The following is a 14,623-nucleotide window of genomic DNA, read 5'->3' on the forward strand; positions in this document are numbered from 1 at the left end:
ATAAAGACATACAAAAACAAGTCTTTGGTTTTCCAGAACTGGTTTGACAACATTATTGGGGTTAAACAATTTATTGAGTATTGATGGACAACTCTATGATCATCCAGAATTTAATAGAACACACAATGCTACATTCACTCCCAAGGAGTTTCAAATGATTGTTAGCGCTGTCCCTAAAGGTGCTATTCTTCTTTTAGGAGAATATAACAATACTCCAAGTGCAACTGTTGAGGATTTTGTAGCCTCAATACAATTTAAAGGTATTGACATTTTAAACTATAAATGTAATAACATGTATATAAGGAAACTATGTTACTATTTCCTCTGCTAAAATGTACTGGAATGCAGCCCTAGGACAAGTGAACTGGAAAAAAGTTTCGTTATCTGGTAAATATTGTATATCTAATAAGGTGAAAGAGGTATCATACCAACTCATTCATAGAATCTACCACTGATTTAAAATAGCTATTGATAACAAATGTGTGTTTTGTGATTGTGACCCAGAGACTCTTCACCATTTATTTTAGGGACTGCTCTTGTCAGAAGATTTTGGTGTGAGTTAGAAGATTTTATTTGAAAAGAAACAACTATCAATATTCATTTGATAGACTGATATTGTTTTATTTTGAACCAAATTATATGGACCCTGATTTAACTTTCATTGTTAATTTGTTTATTTTTCATGGAAGATTCTTTGTCCATAAAAGGAAGTGGGCAGAGAACAAACCCCTCTTCACATTATTTAAGATGGAATTGAAATATTATTTTGAAATAATCAGTAAAAGCAATGCGCACCATAAAAGTATTTAACAAATTGAAAATGAATCTTGATATGTAAGTCTGTTAGGTTTATGTACTCTTGATTGTTTATTTCATTTTTTTTTTGTATTTTGTGTTAATACATAAATAAATAAAAACTGTTAGATTGCTAACTTCAGGTAACGTCTAACGTTAATCATTTCCTTTCACTTCTGCCCACTGTCACCATCACAACTTCATTTTCAGCTAACTGGTATATTGACATGCCTCTCCTCTCACAGGCTTTGCGTTGACACAAATATGGTGAAGATCTTTATTGGAAACCTCCCTAACGAGGTCGAGAAGGATGAGCTCGAGGCTCTGTTTACTCAACATGGTGCAGTGACAGAATGTGCAAAGTCCAAAAACTATGCCTTCGTCCACATGGATGACCGTAAGTCTGCCATCAAAGCCATCCGCAGCCTGCACCTCTTAAAGCTTCATGGCACGCCAATCAATGTGGAGCCAAGCAGGGGAAAGAACCAGGGTCCGGTGAAACTTCACGTGGCTAACGTGGAGAAAGACGAAGAAGAAGCACTCCGCACCTTGTTTGAGGAGTATGGCACAGTCACAGAATGTGCTGTTGTCAAAAACTTTGCTTTTGTCGACATGTTCAACTCTGATGAGGCCATGGATGACATAGAGGGATTAGACAACTCTGACTACCAAGGTAAGAAGCAAAGACGCTCATTTAATATTCACTATTAAACTGTTGGGAAGTCCCAAATGTTAAATATGGACTTTAGTTTTGTGTGTCACTGCCCGACTGGTAATCATGGTTTTCCTCTTTAGGCAGATATCTTCATGTTCAGATATCAAAAAGACGTCCAAGACGGGAGGAAGAGGATTACGGCCCCCCACCAAATAATGGCGCATACTGGCCAGCACCTCACGGCTACCCTGTGGACAGGGGGGAGCCGGAATCCCCCCATTACAGAGGTTGCATGTCAGGGGGGTACCCTGGCCTCCCTTCACCCCCTCCCCCTAGACGAGCCCCATACCCCCAGAGCGTATTTATGAGCGCGAGAGGGAAAGCTACGCGTTGGTAGATTACTATGAGAAGTACAGAGCTCGCCCTCCCTTTACGGTTGATTCTCAGGCTATGGAGATGAGAGGCGAGTTGACTCCATACTCCCACCCCCTTCTGCCATGGTTAGGGCGCGCCTTGCGGCCTCCTCTCTCGCCTGGTATGAGCGTCACCCCCTCCCACCTCTGTCCTCCTACTACTCCCGTGACCGCAGTCCCACCAGGAGACCCTCTCCTCCCTCCATGCCCCGCATGTGTAACGGCTACTCCTATGAGCGCTTCCAGCTCTCTCCAGGCCTGCAATGTACAACCTACCACGTTCCAGGGACTCCTACGCTGACAGGGTCCCTCCACTGCCTCCTGCACGCTACTCTTACTGAACGCACACTGGTGTTTGAATCAAGGTGAGATATCAGAGACAGGGTATTATACTATGCAAGTCCACTCCCTATCTAGCTCAATTTTTTTATTTTTTACATATCGAATTGGGGATAACCTCACGTTGACGCTTAATGTCCAAGGACATTGTTTCTCCATCTCCTTAGCCTTTATAAACTCTCCACATCTGCTTCAACTGAACAATGTCAAATCGTAATATACCTTTATAAAGAATGCAGGGCATTTTTCTGAACCTGGGCGCGTTCATCAATGAGTACAATGCGCTTTGACTTGTGTGGTTTGCTCTCTTTCCAGGTTTAAATTATCTGCCAAGATTGTCGTTGTCTCCTGATGCACGTGGCACTATACCCCACTTCGCCTGTGGCGGATTGCGTTGCGTTCACCTGCGATTTACTGGAATACTCTGTATTGCTTGGGGTCACTCCATACTTTAAAAAAAGTAATGTTAATGGATGAAAACCTAAACTGTGACATTTATGAATGGAATATTTTAATAATAGTTAAAGAGCAATTTATGTAATTTTGGTAAACCTGAATGTTGCGAAGATTGTGGAGATGTCTTTCAGAAACTTAAGACATGTATCTAGCTACAGTTTGAGAAATAAACCACACAATAACGTTTTAAGTATAACTTCGCTTTAATTGGTTTGGTCTTGGCTGTAGGTGGTACTTACCCGTATTCAAGACGTTTTGCGACGTAATTTAACTACCAATGTATATTTGATTTGTTAGACATTTTTTGTTAAATGATATGCCGATTTTTATACCAATATACCCCAAAGCTGCGTTTATGTATGATTTTCTTTTCTTTACAGATGAAGTTTTGATTTCAGAGCATTTTAATAAACTGATTTGAACTATATCGTCACTTTGAATTTCCCCCATCTTTCCTCGTTATTGTAGACCCTTCATGACAATACTCTTGGTCGTCATGGGAAGCCAATATGCATCAGCACTAACTTAATCTATGCCATTTCAGTCCATTCTACTGAAAATACGTTTTAGTGTTTAGTTATTTTCAAAGTAATGGGGGAAATTACCCACTTTATACATTTGCCATCGCAAAGTTCAAAATGTCATCTCTTGTGATCTCAAAGCGCTTAATTGCTCAATGACGCTTCCCATCACTCAACCAATATATACCCTACCATGTTCCTCACCGTTACACTCTTAAATATATTTCATGTTTTGGCTTTTGCTCTCGCATTTATGACAATATTAGCCCTGGTGTTCTTAGCACCTGCGTTTTGTAGGTTGTTAGAACCATGATCTGTGGATAGGTGTTGTGGACATACTGTACTGTAGGAGACCTGCTGTTCTGAGGTAAGTAAGCCTGGGTGTCTTATACTGTCCAATGAGGATATATGGAGGTAATGTTACATTAATTGATAATTTATACAGAAGTATCATTTATCAAATGAAACAGTGGATTACATGTTTTAAGAAGATTCTGCCAATCCCCCTCACCTACTTTAAATCCCATTTGACATACTTTGACCATGCTTAGTATATTTTTTTTGTATCCTTTTCAATCCAACTGATCCCCGTCTTGTTTCTACCGTCCTCTAGGCCTCGTGTTCTTTCCTTGCACAGGAGGTTGGTACGGAAGTGGAATTCTGCTCAAAGCTATTGTGAAATAATTTTAAGTGGAATTGTGAAATTATGTCGGTGTCGATAATGAAAATAATAGATTAAGTCTGGTCGTTTATACTAATTGTCTGATTTATTTTTAATTGTATGGACACATTTTCCCCTGCTTAGTAGACCCTTTATAATTAAACTTGTCTCCATCCTATTTCTCACATCTCTTCCCATCTAGGCCAATTTCAAGGCAATGCTACCAAATACTAATTGAGTGTATGTAAACTTCTGACCCACTGGGAATGTGATGAAGGAAGTAAAAGCTGAAATATATCATTCTCTCAACTATTAATCTGACATTTCACATTCTTAAAGTAAAATGGTGATCCTAGCTGACCTAAAACAGGGATTTTTGTTTACTAGGATTAAATGTCAGGAATAGTGAAACTGAGTTTAAATGTATTTGGCTAAGGTGTATGTAAACTTCTGACTTCAACTTCAACTACATATCATAGAAATACTTGGGAGACCATGGATTGTGCTGTTGTGAGCTTATTGGTCATGCTCCTGTCTGGGGTGTGGCATAGTGTTTCTCCTTCTGAAGCCACATTGGTTGAGTGTGGCACTGGGAAGACTTGTACTGTGGCCCTACTCAGCCTTAAACCTGCCACTCTGGTCTGCCCTGGTTCCTCCCTACACCCTTTGATCAAGTGGACCATCCAGGGAATCTTGGACACAGGCTACAGCTCATCTCCATTAGTGATCCAGACCAGTAGAGCCCCCACCAGTCTGCTGAAGGCTGACATCACCAACTGTGAAAGAGTGAATCTCCCCTAGTGTTACCTGCTGTGGACTTGGAGCACTCCGAAACCAACAGGCAAAAGTTTGGCTTGGATCTGCAGAGAGCTCCAAGCAGGCAAGTAGGAACATCAATCTATGGAGAGCTCTGTGACTATACTCCAATATCCAATACAGAGCTCTGGTCAGGATAGAACCAGGGGGTGTACAGGTTTTTCAATCATCCCTTATGGTGGCCAGCCAGACTCGCCCTCAGGTTCCTGCCTCCTCCTTTGAGACACAGGACTTACCTCACATCTAAACTCAGCATGCTCGCGAGTGAACCTCCTGCCTCTTTCTGCACATGCGCAACCCTTAACCTCTGACCACATCAGACCAGCGACTATCTGGCACGGTTTGACTGATAATGACCTCCAGTCACGCCTCAGAGGTGGAGAGCATAACCTTGTCTTCACTGACACCTGGGTCTGGACTCTATACCTGCCAGGTGCGGGATGTGACCCTGGCTCAGTTTGAGGTGCAGGATGTTTAGTTAAGTGCAGATATCACACGCATCCCACCATGGGCAATTGCCAAAGGGAAAACTTAAGTGTGGCTGGGGGAGGTGTTCACAGTATGGGGTGCGTGGCAGGGTTGAAATTGCTGTGGGGAACTTGGAGAGAGGAAGAGGATTGGGTGAGTGTAGTTACATTGGAGACATATCCTTACTTATATTTAAGCAACATTTTCACACTGTGTCCCATTGCCTGCCATCAATGCATGACAAAGTGAAAGTTTGACCTGTGTGAGTAGATTTGCCTCAGAGGCAAGAACAGCAGACTACTACAGGTTTAAGTTTCTCTATCTGTAACAGTGAGAGGTGTGGTGTCATTACAGCCACTAGAAGTGCTGTTTCCTAACTTCCTTTGTTCTACTTAGGTTGTGCTATGCACAGGTCCTCAATGTGAGCACAAGAGAGGAGATCCCGGGTGCGGCCCTTCGGTCTGGGGTGGTTCAGAGACGACTAGAGAAAATACAAGGTTTCTCCATTGTCCTGGGCCAAGAGGTCATCATAGAAACATGTTGCCAGGACTGTACAACCTCTTGTCTGCATGACTAGGATGACATTCCCACTCCGCAGATCCTCCATCGGTCACTCCTGAAGCCTGTTGACATCACAGCCTCCTTGGACACTGTGCTACAGTGTCCCTCTGTCTCTGTGTACAGGTGAGCTGATGCCCATTTCCACTTCAGGGGCTCTTTAAGCTTGCAATAAGCCACCTACTACACACCAATCAGTCGACACATTTATGCATTTATAATGGATGATTCATGTGTGTTATCAAAGTATAACGGGATATTTCAGATCCAACTACCAGTCTAACAATGTTACTACATTGCAGCAGTGGTTCTAATATCTTTTATATTCTTTCTAATGACCTCCCTGCCCACAGCCCTGTATACTGGGAATGAGATGCACTGCCTCTAACCCAGCTGGACCTTCTCCAGAAGAACAGCTCCCACTCTCTGGATCATCAAACTGTTGAATTGTTATAATCAACATTTCCAAAACGGTGAAGTAACAATATCCTTCCCCCACCCTAACATCGTCCTTCATTGAATTCTGATACTTGCTCTTATTTGTGTATCATGAAAAAGGGTAATATTCATATTCTTTAGTGTCACATTTTATAAAATAATGTAAGTCTGAATAATACTTGGAGTGGGTTATAAGGTAGAATATAAAAACATTTGAGGTACTGATAGCTTGTTGCCACAGTCAACATATTGATTTAAGCTTTCAGAATGTTAAGCATTTTAAGAAAACTGCTTCTATTTAAAGAGAAAATAATACAATATGGCTGTTATTGTAGTAAAAGTAATCTATGAAAGAAACTCAATGCACAATTGCCTCACTGGGTCCTCAGCCTGGTACTTGTGTCCAGGGGCAATATGCAGTGTAGATCTGGAGGCATGTCATCAGCTCCTCTGTTTCCACGTTATGTGACACCTCCATGATGGATCTTATGATGGCTGATGCAATTGAAGGGATGTTGTCTTTCACTTTCTGGTTAACTTGGTCTAAGAGAAAAACAGGAATATTCAATATTCACACTCCACCTCAGTCAGCATTTCCTCAAACGTCCATTGGTTGAGTCATTCCGCTGTGCTTTGAATGTAACCTTTTTCATAGAGGTGTTCATGTTACATATCATAATCTGCAAATGTCGTAAGCACTAACAAGACTATCTTAATTAGATTTTACTGATAACTAAACCATTCTGAATGTTCACTTCCAAAGTTTCTATATCTATCCGGTAAAGTTGGGTAAGCTGATCGAGGTAAAGACAGATTCAGGTTGGATATTTGACGGATATTCACCTGTAGTTTTCCTTACGTCCACCAACAGCAATTAGGGACCGTCAACAGTGACAAATCAACATTTTCTCATTTCAATAGCTCTTTAACCATTACTCCTATGAATTTTGTAAACATTCTAATTTCAATAGCTCTTTGGTCACTCACACATTAACTTGGGCCTTCTCCCTTGGCCTTCCTGACCTCTAGGCAGGCACCCATTGACCTGGTGACCTCTGACTCCTGGCCTCTAGGCCTACACTCCCTGCTTGCCTACTCCCTGGAACTACAGGCCTCCACATCTACTTTCCCTCCCCGGTCAACACCCCTCTTACTTGGTCTTAGAGTGTAGCTCCTGGAATTACTAAGATGTCTACAGTCCCGCTGTCAGGAACCAGGTGCACAGAGCCTGTAATGGGTACCAGTGGCATGTGGTTCCTGACAGCGGGACTGTAGACTTCTAATTCGAAACAGGCTCTGTGCACTTGGTAACCCGCCTGCTTTTTTTCTGCTCTCGGACTAAGTCCCCACTCCAACCTGAGTGCTGCCCCCGAGTCCGGCCTCCCCTGCTTGGGCTCGGAGTGCCCCCCGCCTCGGAAGCGTCCTTCTGCACCTGAAACAAGCTCTGTGCACCTGGTGACCCGCCCGCTTTTATCCGCTCAAACTAAGTATCCAACCTCCAGCCCGAGTCTGGCCGCCCCTGCTCAGTCTGAGTGCCCCCTGCTGATTCTGTCAAGCCCGTTCCCTTGGCTGTGGTTTCACTAGATAGTAGCTAGGGACTGTGGGAATCTCGTTCATCCATTCATGCGCGTCACTAATTAGATGACGAGGCATTTGGCTACCTCGAGACTCTTAAATATGCCCCGCCGTTTACCCCCGCTTCAATCGAATTCTCACTTTGACATGAGGGGGTCACAGCCACCCCGAAGGTGGTTTGAGTGCGACCGCGAAGGGTAGCATGCTACAGTCATATCATCAAATTGACATCCATTCGAGTCATGCCCGGTGGTATCAGAGGCTTTTGTCTTACTAACTGGACATCAGTCGCCGCTACGAACCTTCAGCGGAATTTAACTGGGTTTTTACACCCAATCCAAAAGCCAGTGCAATACTTATTGGCTTAAACCCAAATACCCCTCGCAGTATCTATCTGCACAATTGCCTGGGTATCGGAAGAAGCAACAAAATAATCATCCCCTTTCAATCATTTGCTTTCCCAGTCAGCCCTCCGGGACAGAGTCATAGGAACCACCTTTACTAGCGCTTCATTGATTTTCCTCACTTTGACATAAGGGGGTCACAGTCACACCACGGGTGATTTGAGTGTGACCGCGACAGGTGGGTACGCTCCTTTTTGAATTTTATCAAGTTGACATTCAGTGATCCGTGCCCAGTGGGAACCTAGGCTTCTTCTGTCCGTTTTATGGTTCCGCAGCAAATCAATGGGCATGGATGGCACTACCCACAGCAGATGTTGGCCTCCCTCCTCAGACAAATTCTCCGGCCCGACCGACCCTGCCATTCGAGCCAATCCTTATCCCGAAGTTAAGTATCTTATTTGCCAACTTCCCTTACCTACATTATGTGCCAGAGGCTGTTTATTGTGGGATACCTGCTGCTGCTATGGGTATGACCCGGCATGAGATTTACACCCTCTCCCCCGGATTTAAGGGCCAGGGAGCGCTCACCGGAAGATGCTGAAACCGCAATGATTTCCAGGGCCCCTCTCTCAAGGTGAACCCATTCCAGGGTGCCCTGCCCTTCACAAAGAAAAGAGAACTCTCCCCGGGGCTCCCGCCAGCTGCTCCGAGATCATTCACATTACTGCTCATCTCTGACAGACTATGGACATTCTGAAATTTAAAAGTTAGAAAAATCATGTGCGATGAACATCGACAAACTAAAGGGTGTGCAATATAAGGGTAGTCAATGGACATTCTGAACCTTGTTTGAAGTCAGTAGGTCACATGACCAAGGAGCAATTGAAATGTTAATATAAAAAGTGTCCTTTCGTTTACACTCTTAACTAATTCAACTAGGAATAGAAAATGCTGCTCACATTTCCACATGTTTATTCGCGTTGGTTAATTAACAAATTAATGTCCAAATTGTGAAAATAAGAAATGTGCAATGTTGTGCGCAGTTTTTCCAAAATCATGACACTTACTTGGTGTCTGTGGCTCAAGTGGATTGAGGTTTGAAAGCGTGAATATCCAACTTGAAATGGTCTTTATCTCGGTGGTAAGAATAGTTGTTTTGCCCGAAGCGTCTCAAAAGGACAGGCTCCAGTAAAACTGTGTCCAACGATTGACTTGCTTTGTCTACTTGAACGGGTACAGCGAATTGTCTACTGACACGCCAAGTTGTGTGCCTACTATAACGAGTATTGGAGGGAACTGGACAGCAAAAAACGGCAAGAGGACGATCGTTACGTCAGCAGCACCCGAAACAGCACCCCAAGTGGCAGTGACTGCTGCCTGCCTTGATCCTGTGATGGGAAATTATGTAATTTCCAAATAGCATGAGATGCTTAGGGAACGTCTGTTTTATGCGTTCACTTTTGAAGGCTCCATGCAACTTCCTTACGCTTTTCAGTAACAGACGGGCCCATATATCTATTTTATGACCGTGTGAGTACAGTCTTAAAAGATGCAGTATCAATTCAACCAAATAAATCTGATTCAGTTGCGTGTCAAATAATCTGTTTTGGGAAAGGAGAGTTTACTTCAATTGACTGCCATATCATCAGAATGCCCAAAAAATCAGAAGCAGTGAAACTGATGGTTGCATTCAACACATAGCCCGACAGATAATGGCGGTAATAAAGTTGTTTTTTTTTAACAGAAAAACGTTTGTTAAATAAAATACGGATAACAGGCAAGCTAATATATATGTAATACCATTTGAATTAATTGGTTCGAATAGTAGTATATTCATATGTACCTAACTAGGATAATAAACAACCCTACAAGCTATTTAGTATTATACATTTATAGCTAACGAATTCATGTCACAGACAGAGGTGGTCCGTATCGCTGGCCAACTCGTGTGTTGGCTACATTGTAACAACTTGAAGTGTCATTGGTGGTCTGAATTACTCGAATAAACGTAGATGTTGTTCCATTGGTCCATTCCCAGGCTAATCAATGAACAACGTTTGTCTAACCAATCAGCTGTGTTGACGCATCTCTGTAGGCGGGCTTCTTTAGCACGCCGGTGTAGCCATTTTTTTCACGACCGTGAAGCAGCTAACTGTTTGAGGTAAGCGTTCCATTCAATCTTTCTTGGTCAATAGAAAATAAATAGCTACTGCTAAAATATTTGAAATTGACTCGAGATATGACCTCTGTCTACCCGCATTGAGGAATATTCTGTTTTCCAATAAAATATTTTGGAGTACCGTTTCTTGAACGGGTACGTGCGTATTGGGGTGGCAAGCTAGCTAAATTAGCTACTTTAGCTAGGTAATGTAGCAAGACAACGAGATTTACAATATTCGACGCCGTTTTCTATGAATTTTCATTTTTGCTTCTATAAAATTTGGACATGATAATATTACTGAAATAATAAACCTATCGAGATTTTAGAACGATCGGTTTCTGTCGAAAGTGGTTAGCTAACATTCTACTAGATTACTAGCACCCATGCTTGATGCCGATAACGAGTGCACCACTGTACTTAGTTTAAATGACAATCTCGCTGGTTCGCAGTCTCATTAAGCTTTCCCCCCCTCACATCAGGCTTTCTACAACACTGCTTCAAGTATGGTCAAGATCTTCATTGGGAACCTCCCTAGGGAGGCAGACAAGGATGAAATTCAGGTGTTGTTCTCCCAGTACGGTGCCGTCACAGAATGCGCCATCGTCAAGAATTTTGCTTTCGTCCACATGGATGACCGTAAATCTGCCACCAAAGCCATCCGCAGCCTGCACCTCTACAAGCTGCATGGCACGGCGATAAATGTCGAGGCTAGTCGCGGGAAGAACCAGGGAGCCGTCAAACTCCACGTGACAAACGTGGAGAAAGGCAACGATGATGAGCTCCGCACTTTGTTCGAGGAGTATGGCACAGTCTCTGAATGTGCTATTGTCAAAAACTTTGCGTTTGTACACATGGACAACTCCGACGAGGCTATGGATGCCATCAAGGGATTAGACAACATTGAATTCCAGGGTAAGATTTTTTTAAGTGTTATGCTCTTTGAGAAAGTTACACATTTTAGAAATGTGTTAACTGCTGGTCTTACACCTAATCATGTTCTTTGGCATTTCTTTCCCTAATAGGGAAACGTATCCATGTTCAGATATCAAAGAGCCGTCCCAGGTACGAGGAGGAAGACGACTACCCCCCTCCCCCACCTGAGAGGGGGGGATACTGGCCCCCCCGTGGCTACCCCGGGGAGAGGCATGATCCTCCACCCCCTAGCTATCTAAGAGGTCGACAGCCACCCCCTCATCACGGGTACCCTGCCCCCCCTCCACCACCCCCTCCCCCTCGACGAGCCCCTTACCCAGAGCGTGCTTATGAGCGCGAGAGGCAGAGCTATGCCGTGGTGGATTACTATGAGAAATACAGGGCTCGTCCTGCCTCTTACGGCATAATGTCCTATGATGAGAGGCGTGTAGGCTCCTTACCCCCTCCTCCCCCGCCCCCCTCTTCCATGGTCAGGGAGCGTTTCATGACCTCTGGCCTCGATCCATATGAGCGTCGCCCCCTCCCTCCTCCCCCCTCTGCGTACTACGCCAGGGACCGCAGTCCCATTCGGAGGGCCCCTCCTCCCCCTATGCCCCCCGCCGGTAACGGTTACTCCTATGAGCGTTCCCGACTCTCTCCCATCTCTCGGCCCGCGATGTACAACCTACCCCGTACCAGAGACCCCTACGCCGACAGGTTGCCGCCACCGCCTGCGGCTCGCTATTACTAAGCAGCGTACACCGGCGTTTGACTCAAGGTGAGAATAGGCCTGCGCTACAAACATTCTAATGGGAGGTGAAGTAGTACCTATCCTCTATATGGAGGGTCCAAGGTCACTTGATGCGCTCTTTAGACGGGCTTCATGCCTCAGTTCTGAGAGGAATGGTCTGACAGTCGCTCTTCGCTAAACCTTCAGAGTAACTGTGAAATGCTTGAACTGGGAGAAAAAGCATGTGTAAGAGAGCTCTGCGAAAAATCGTAATTCTTAATCCTCTCGTTGGCACTGCTGGTTTGTAGGCAATGATTGAGCTAAACATAAATCATGCATTGGTAAAAGTGAGGAACTGATATAGAGTATTAATTTGACCATTCAGATTGAAGTTGCTGATGAGAATAGAAAGACGAATGTAGATTGTTTATAAATGAAACACGTGTTCGCTGCGGGTGTAACGGGCGGTTGACGTGTGTGTGGTTTGCTCTCTTTCCAGGTTTAAATATTTCAACAAGATCTGCGTCGTCGTCTCCTGATGCACACAGCAATTTACCCCCCTCGTCTGTGGCTGAGCGCGTTTCGTTCTCAGGAGGAATTGTAATGCATGACCTCGTCATTTAAAACCCTTTTATTACACTTGTATTGTTTCCTTATATTTTTTGCATTGTTTTAGTATTGTGCTTTAGCTATGTTTTTAGTCTCAAGCTCCCACGAGCCATTTAGTTGTGCGTTTTTATTTTACGTTAACATGATTTTGTCCTCTTGATATACTGTAACGTGTCATGATACAAACTTTTTGCTCTAAAATCTAATTTCTGAAATTTAATGATTGAAAGCTGCAACACGTTATTACGAAAAGGATGTTAATAATCGTGATTGAATATGAACACGTGTTTCCTTTGAACAACCATGCTAGTTTAAATTTAAATCTATCGTCTGAAATTATGCCAAGTTATGGATTATGGAAAGGTAGCGCTCTGCGACAATGTACAACAGCATAATAAACCACTACGATGGACTAGTTTTTTAAATTTGTTAGTTGGACAAATATTTGCTGATGGTTGCGAGTTACACTAAGGTGGATAACGTTCTTATTTGTAATCAGGACATGATTTTAATAAAACTGAATTGTGTAGAAATTTTTAAATCATATCGCAGATTCTTAATCTTATGATTCAATGGTGAATGATCAGTTGCTTCTCAATATACTTTAACCATTTTGAAGGGGGATAAATGCTTGACAATGATCAAATGTTAAATAACGTTCTGTGTCCCCTCGGCTTCAAGCGCTCAATCACAATTGAACTATGCCGATCTGCCCCTTCACTGCCCATCAATTTATTTCGGTGTCATGGGTTTGATAGAGCTTTATTGCCATATCCCCAGTTCTCACCATAATACACTCACTCTGGGAGCATCTCTGGAGAGATGTTCTTGGCACCGCCTGCAGGAACCTAACCAGGTAAGATGGGAGCTGGGAACAGTTGTGTGAAACTTGGGGTTAAAGATTTTAGGTGCACAGGAATCAGGAAAATGACACGACGTCTGCTTGGCATGGACAGGTAATATAAATGCTAATCCTTTCCATACTAAAAATCTGTGTGTCTGTGTTTAGAGAGGCAGCCCAATTCTTATTTTTTCCCCTCCACTAATTGGTCATTTGACAATTTAAAAAAACAAACCATTTTTTAGGTATTTTTCAAAGTTGAATGACAGTGTAAAAGAAAATTGTGCTGCCTGTATAAATGCAGCCTAATGTCTTTTTAAAGGGGCAGTCTCGAATTCTGCAACATTTTAGGATTTTAAAATTGAGATGTAGGCTAAACCACTGAATCTCGAAGAATATAACTTAAATGCCTGATGACCTTTAACTCCCACCTAAAAACACAAGTTCATCAGAGCTCCAAATATAAACCTATTACTCCATTGTTTAAGTAATCTAATTGTGAAAACACTATAGCTTTAAAACATGGTCAATGATCATTTTGAGCTCATAGATGGTCAGTCCATCTATCAAAGGCTCAGTCTATGAATTTCAGAGTGGTTAGTCATCTATAGTTCTCCAGCCTCAGCTCTTAACCAAACACGTGGCTGGGTCTTTGTTTGAATACCAGATTGCCCTTTTAAATATAACCATGATCTTGGTTGTGGAAATGTTAGGTATCATTGTCGGGTGCAGATTTATTTTATAGATAATTCCGTCCATAAGCAAGTCGGGACAGTCTTAAGGTCAGCAGATACATATTGTTGTGGGGCTTATTCATTTAGTGTGCACAAGCAAAACATTTTGCTGTGAAAACAAGCATTTCTTAATGGACACGTTAATGCTACTGAGTCCCCCTCTGTTTTGGCCCTTTTGGTTCCTATTGAATGCACCCCTATGTTTGAAGTTCTAGGCCCCTGGTAAGTTAGAAAAGTAGAATTCATTAAACATTCATATGTATTGTAACCTATACTGTAAATGGTTGTATTGGTTTGTATAGCTGTACTACTGAATTACATGGTTTTATAAGAGTCCCCTGAATGTCTTTGTCATTTCCTAATAAAATATTTAAACTGATCTTGTTTGTTCACTCTGGGTTGATAGTGTCCTCTCCAAACAAGGTATTTGTACATGTAATGTTGGAAGGCTGGCTCTAGCTTTTGAGCGTTGTAACAGATTTGGTTGGGGGGGAGCACCTGGTGGCCCTCTTTCTTTGGGGTGGTGATTTAAAAACATAAAGTTAATTTTATATTTTATTTCACCTTTATTTAACCAGGTAGGCCAGTTGAGAAGTT

At 42.9% G+C, this 14,623-nt stretch overlaps 1 protein-coding gene, 1 long non-coding RNA gene and 1 pseudogene across 4 annotated transcripts; 2 read left to right on the forward strand and 1 right to left on the reverse strand.

Moving 5' to 3' along the window:
- Positions 1 to 1,059: 1,059 nt before the first annotated feature.
- On the forward strand, positions 1,060 to 2,223 carry LOC135510533 (RNA-binding protein 4B-like; annotated as a pseudogene).
- Positions 2,224 to 5,876: 3,653 nt separating this feature from the next.
- LOC135510534 (uncharacterized) lies at positions 5,877 to 9,357 on the reverse strand. The gene is made up of 3 exons (XR_010451132.1): positions 9,107 to 9,357; positions 8,628 to 8,792; positions 5,877 to 6,663 (listed from the first exon to the last, which is right to left on the reverse strand). It is a non-coding gene; the product is annotated as an uncharacterized LOC135510534 (long non-coding RNA).
- A 771-nt stretch (positions 9,358 to 10,128) lies between these two features.
- On the forward strand, positions 10,129 to 14,405 carry LOC135510536 (RNA-binding protein 4B-like). 3 transcript variants are annotated; one of them, XM_064931543.1, is made up of 4 exons: positions 10,129 to 10,200; positions 10,680 to 11,112; positions 11,223 to 11,890; positions 12,342 to 14,405. In XM_064931543.1, exons 2-3 carry the CDS (start codon positions 10,704 to 10,706, stop codon positions 11,861 to 11,863), a joined length of 1,050 nt encoding a protein of 349 aa, XP_064787615.1. In that variant the 5' UTR covers positions 10,129 to 10,200; positions 10,680 to 10,703; the 3' UTR covers positions 11,864 to 11,890; positions 12,342 to 14,405. The 3 variants fall into 3 exon arrangements, with proteins under 3 accessions (XP_064787615.1, XP_064787616.1, XP_064787617.1); XM_064931544.1 differs by having other exon boundaries at positions 11,223 to 11,400; XM_064931545.1 differs by having other exon boundaries at positions 11,223 to 11,262.
- Positions 14,406 to 14,623: the final 218 nt, after the last annotated feature.

Source organism: Oncorhynchus masou, chromosome 23 (assembly GCF_036934945.1).
Source record: "Oncorhynchus masou masou isolate Uvic2021 chromosome 23, UVic_Omas_1.1, whole genome shotgun sequence".
Taxonomy (NCBI): Eukaryota; Metazoa; Chordata; class Actinopteri; order Salmoniformes; family Salmonidae; genus Oncorhynchus; species Oncorhynchus masou.

Excerpts from the sequence above, each read along its gene's own strand:
- LOC135510536 (XM_064931543.1), top strand. The coding sequence starts at position 10,704 with ATGGTCAAGATCTTCATTGGGAACCTCCCTAGGGAGGCAGACAAGGAT. Across the intron at positions 11,113-11,222 it reads AGACAACATTGAATTCCAGG|GGAAACGTATCCATGTTCAG; the intron begins GTAAGATTTTTT and ends TTTCCCTAATAG.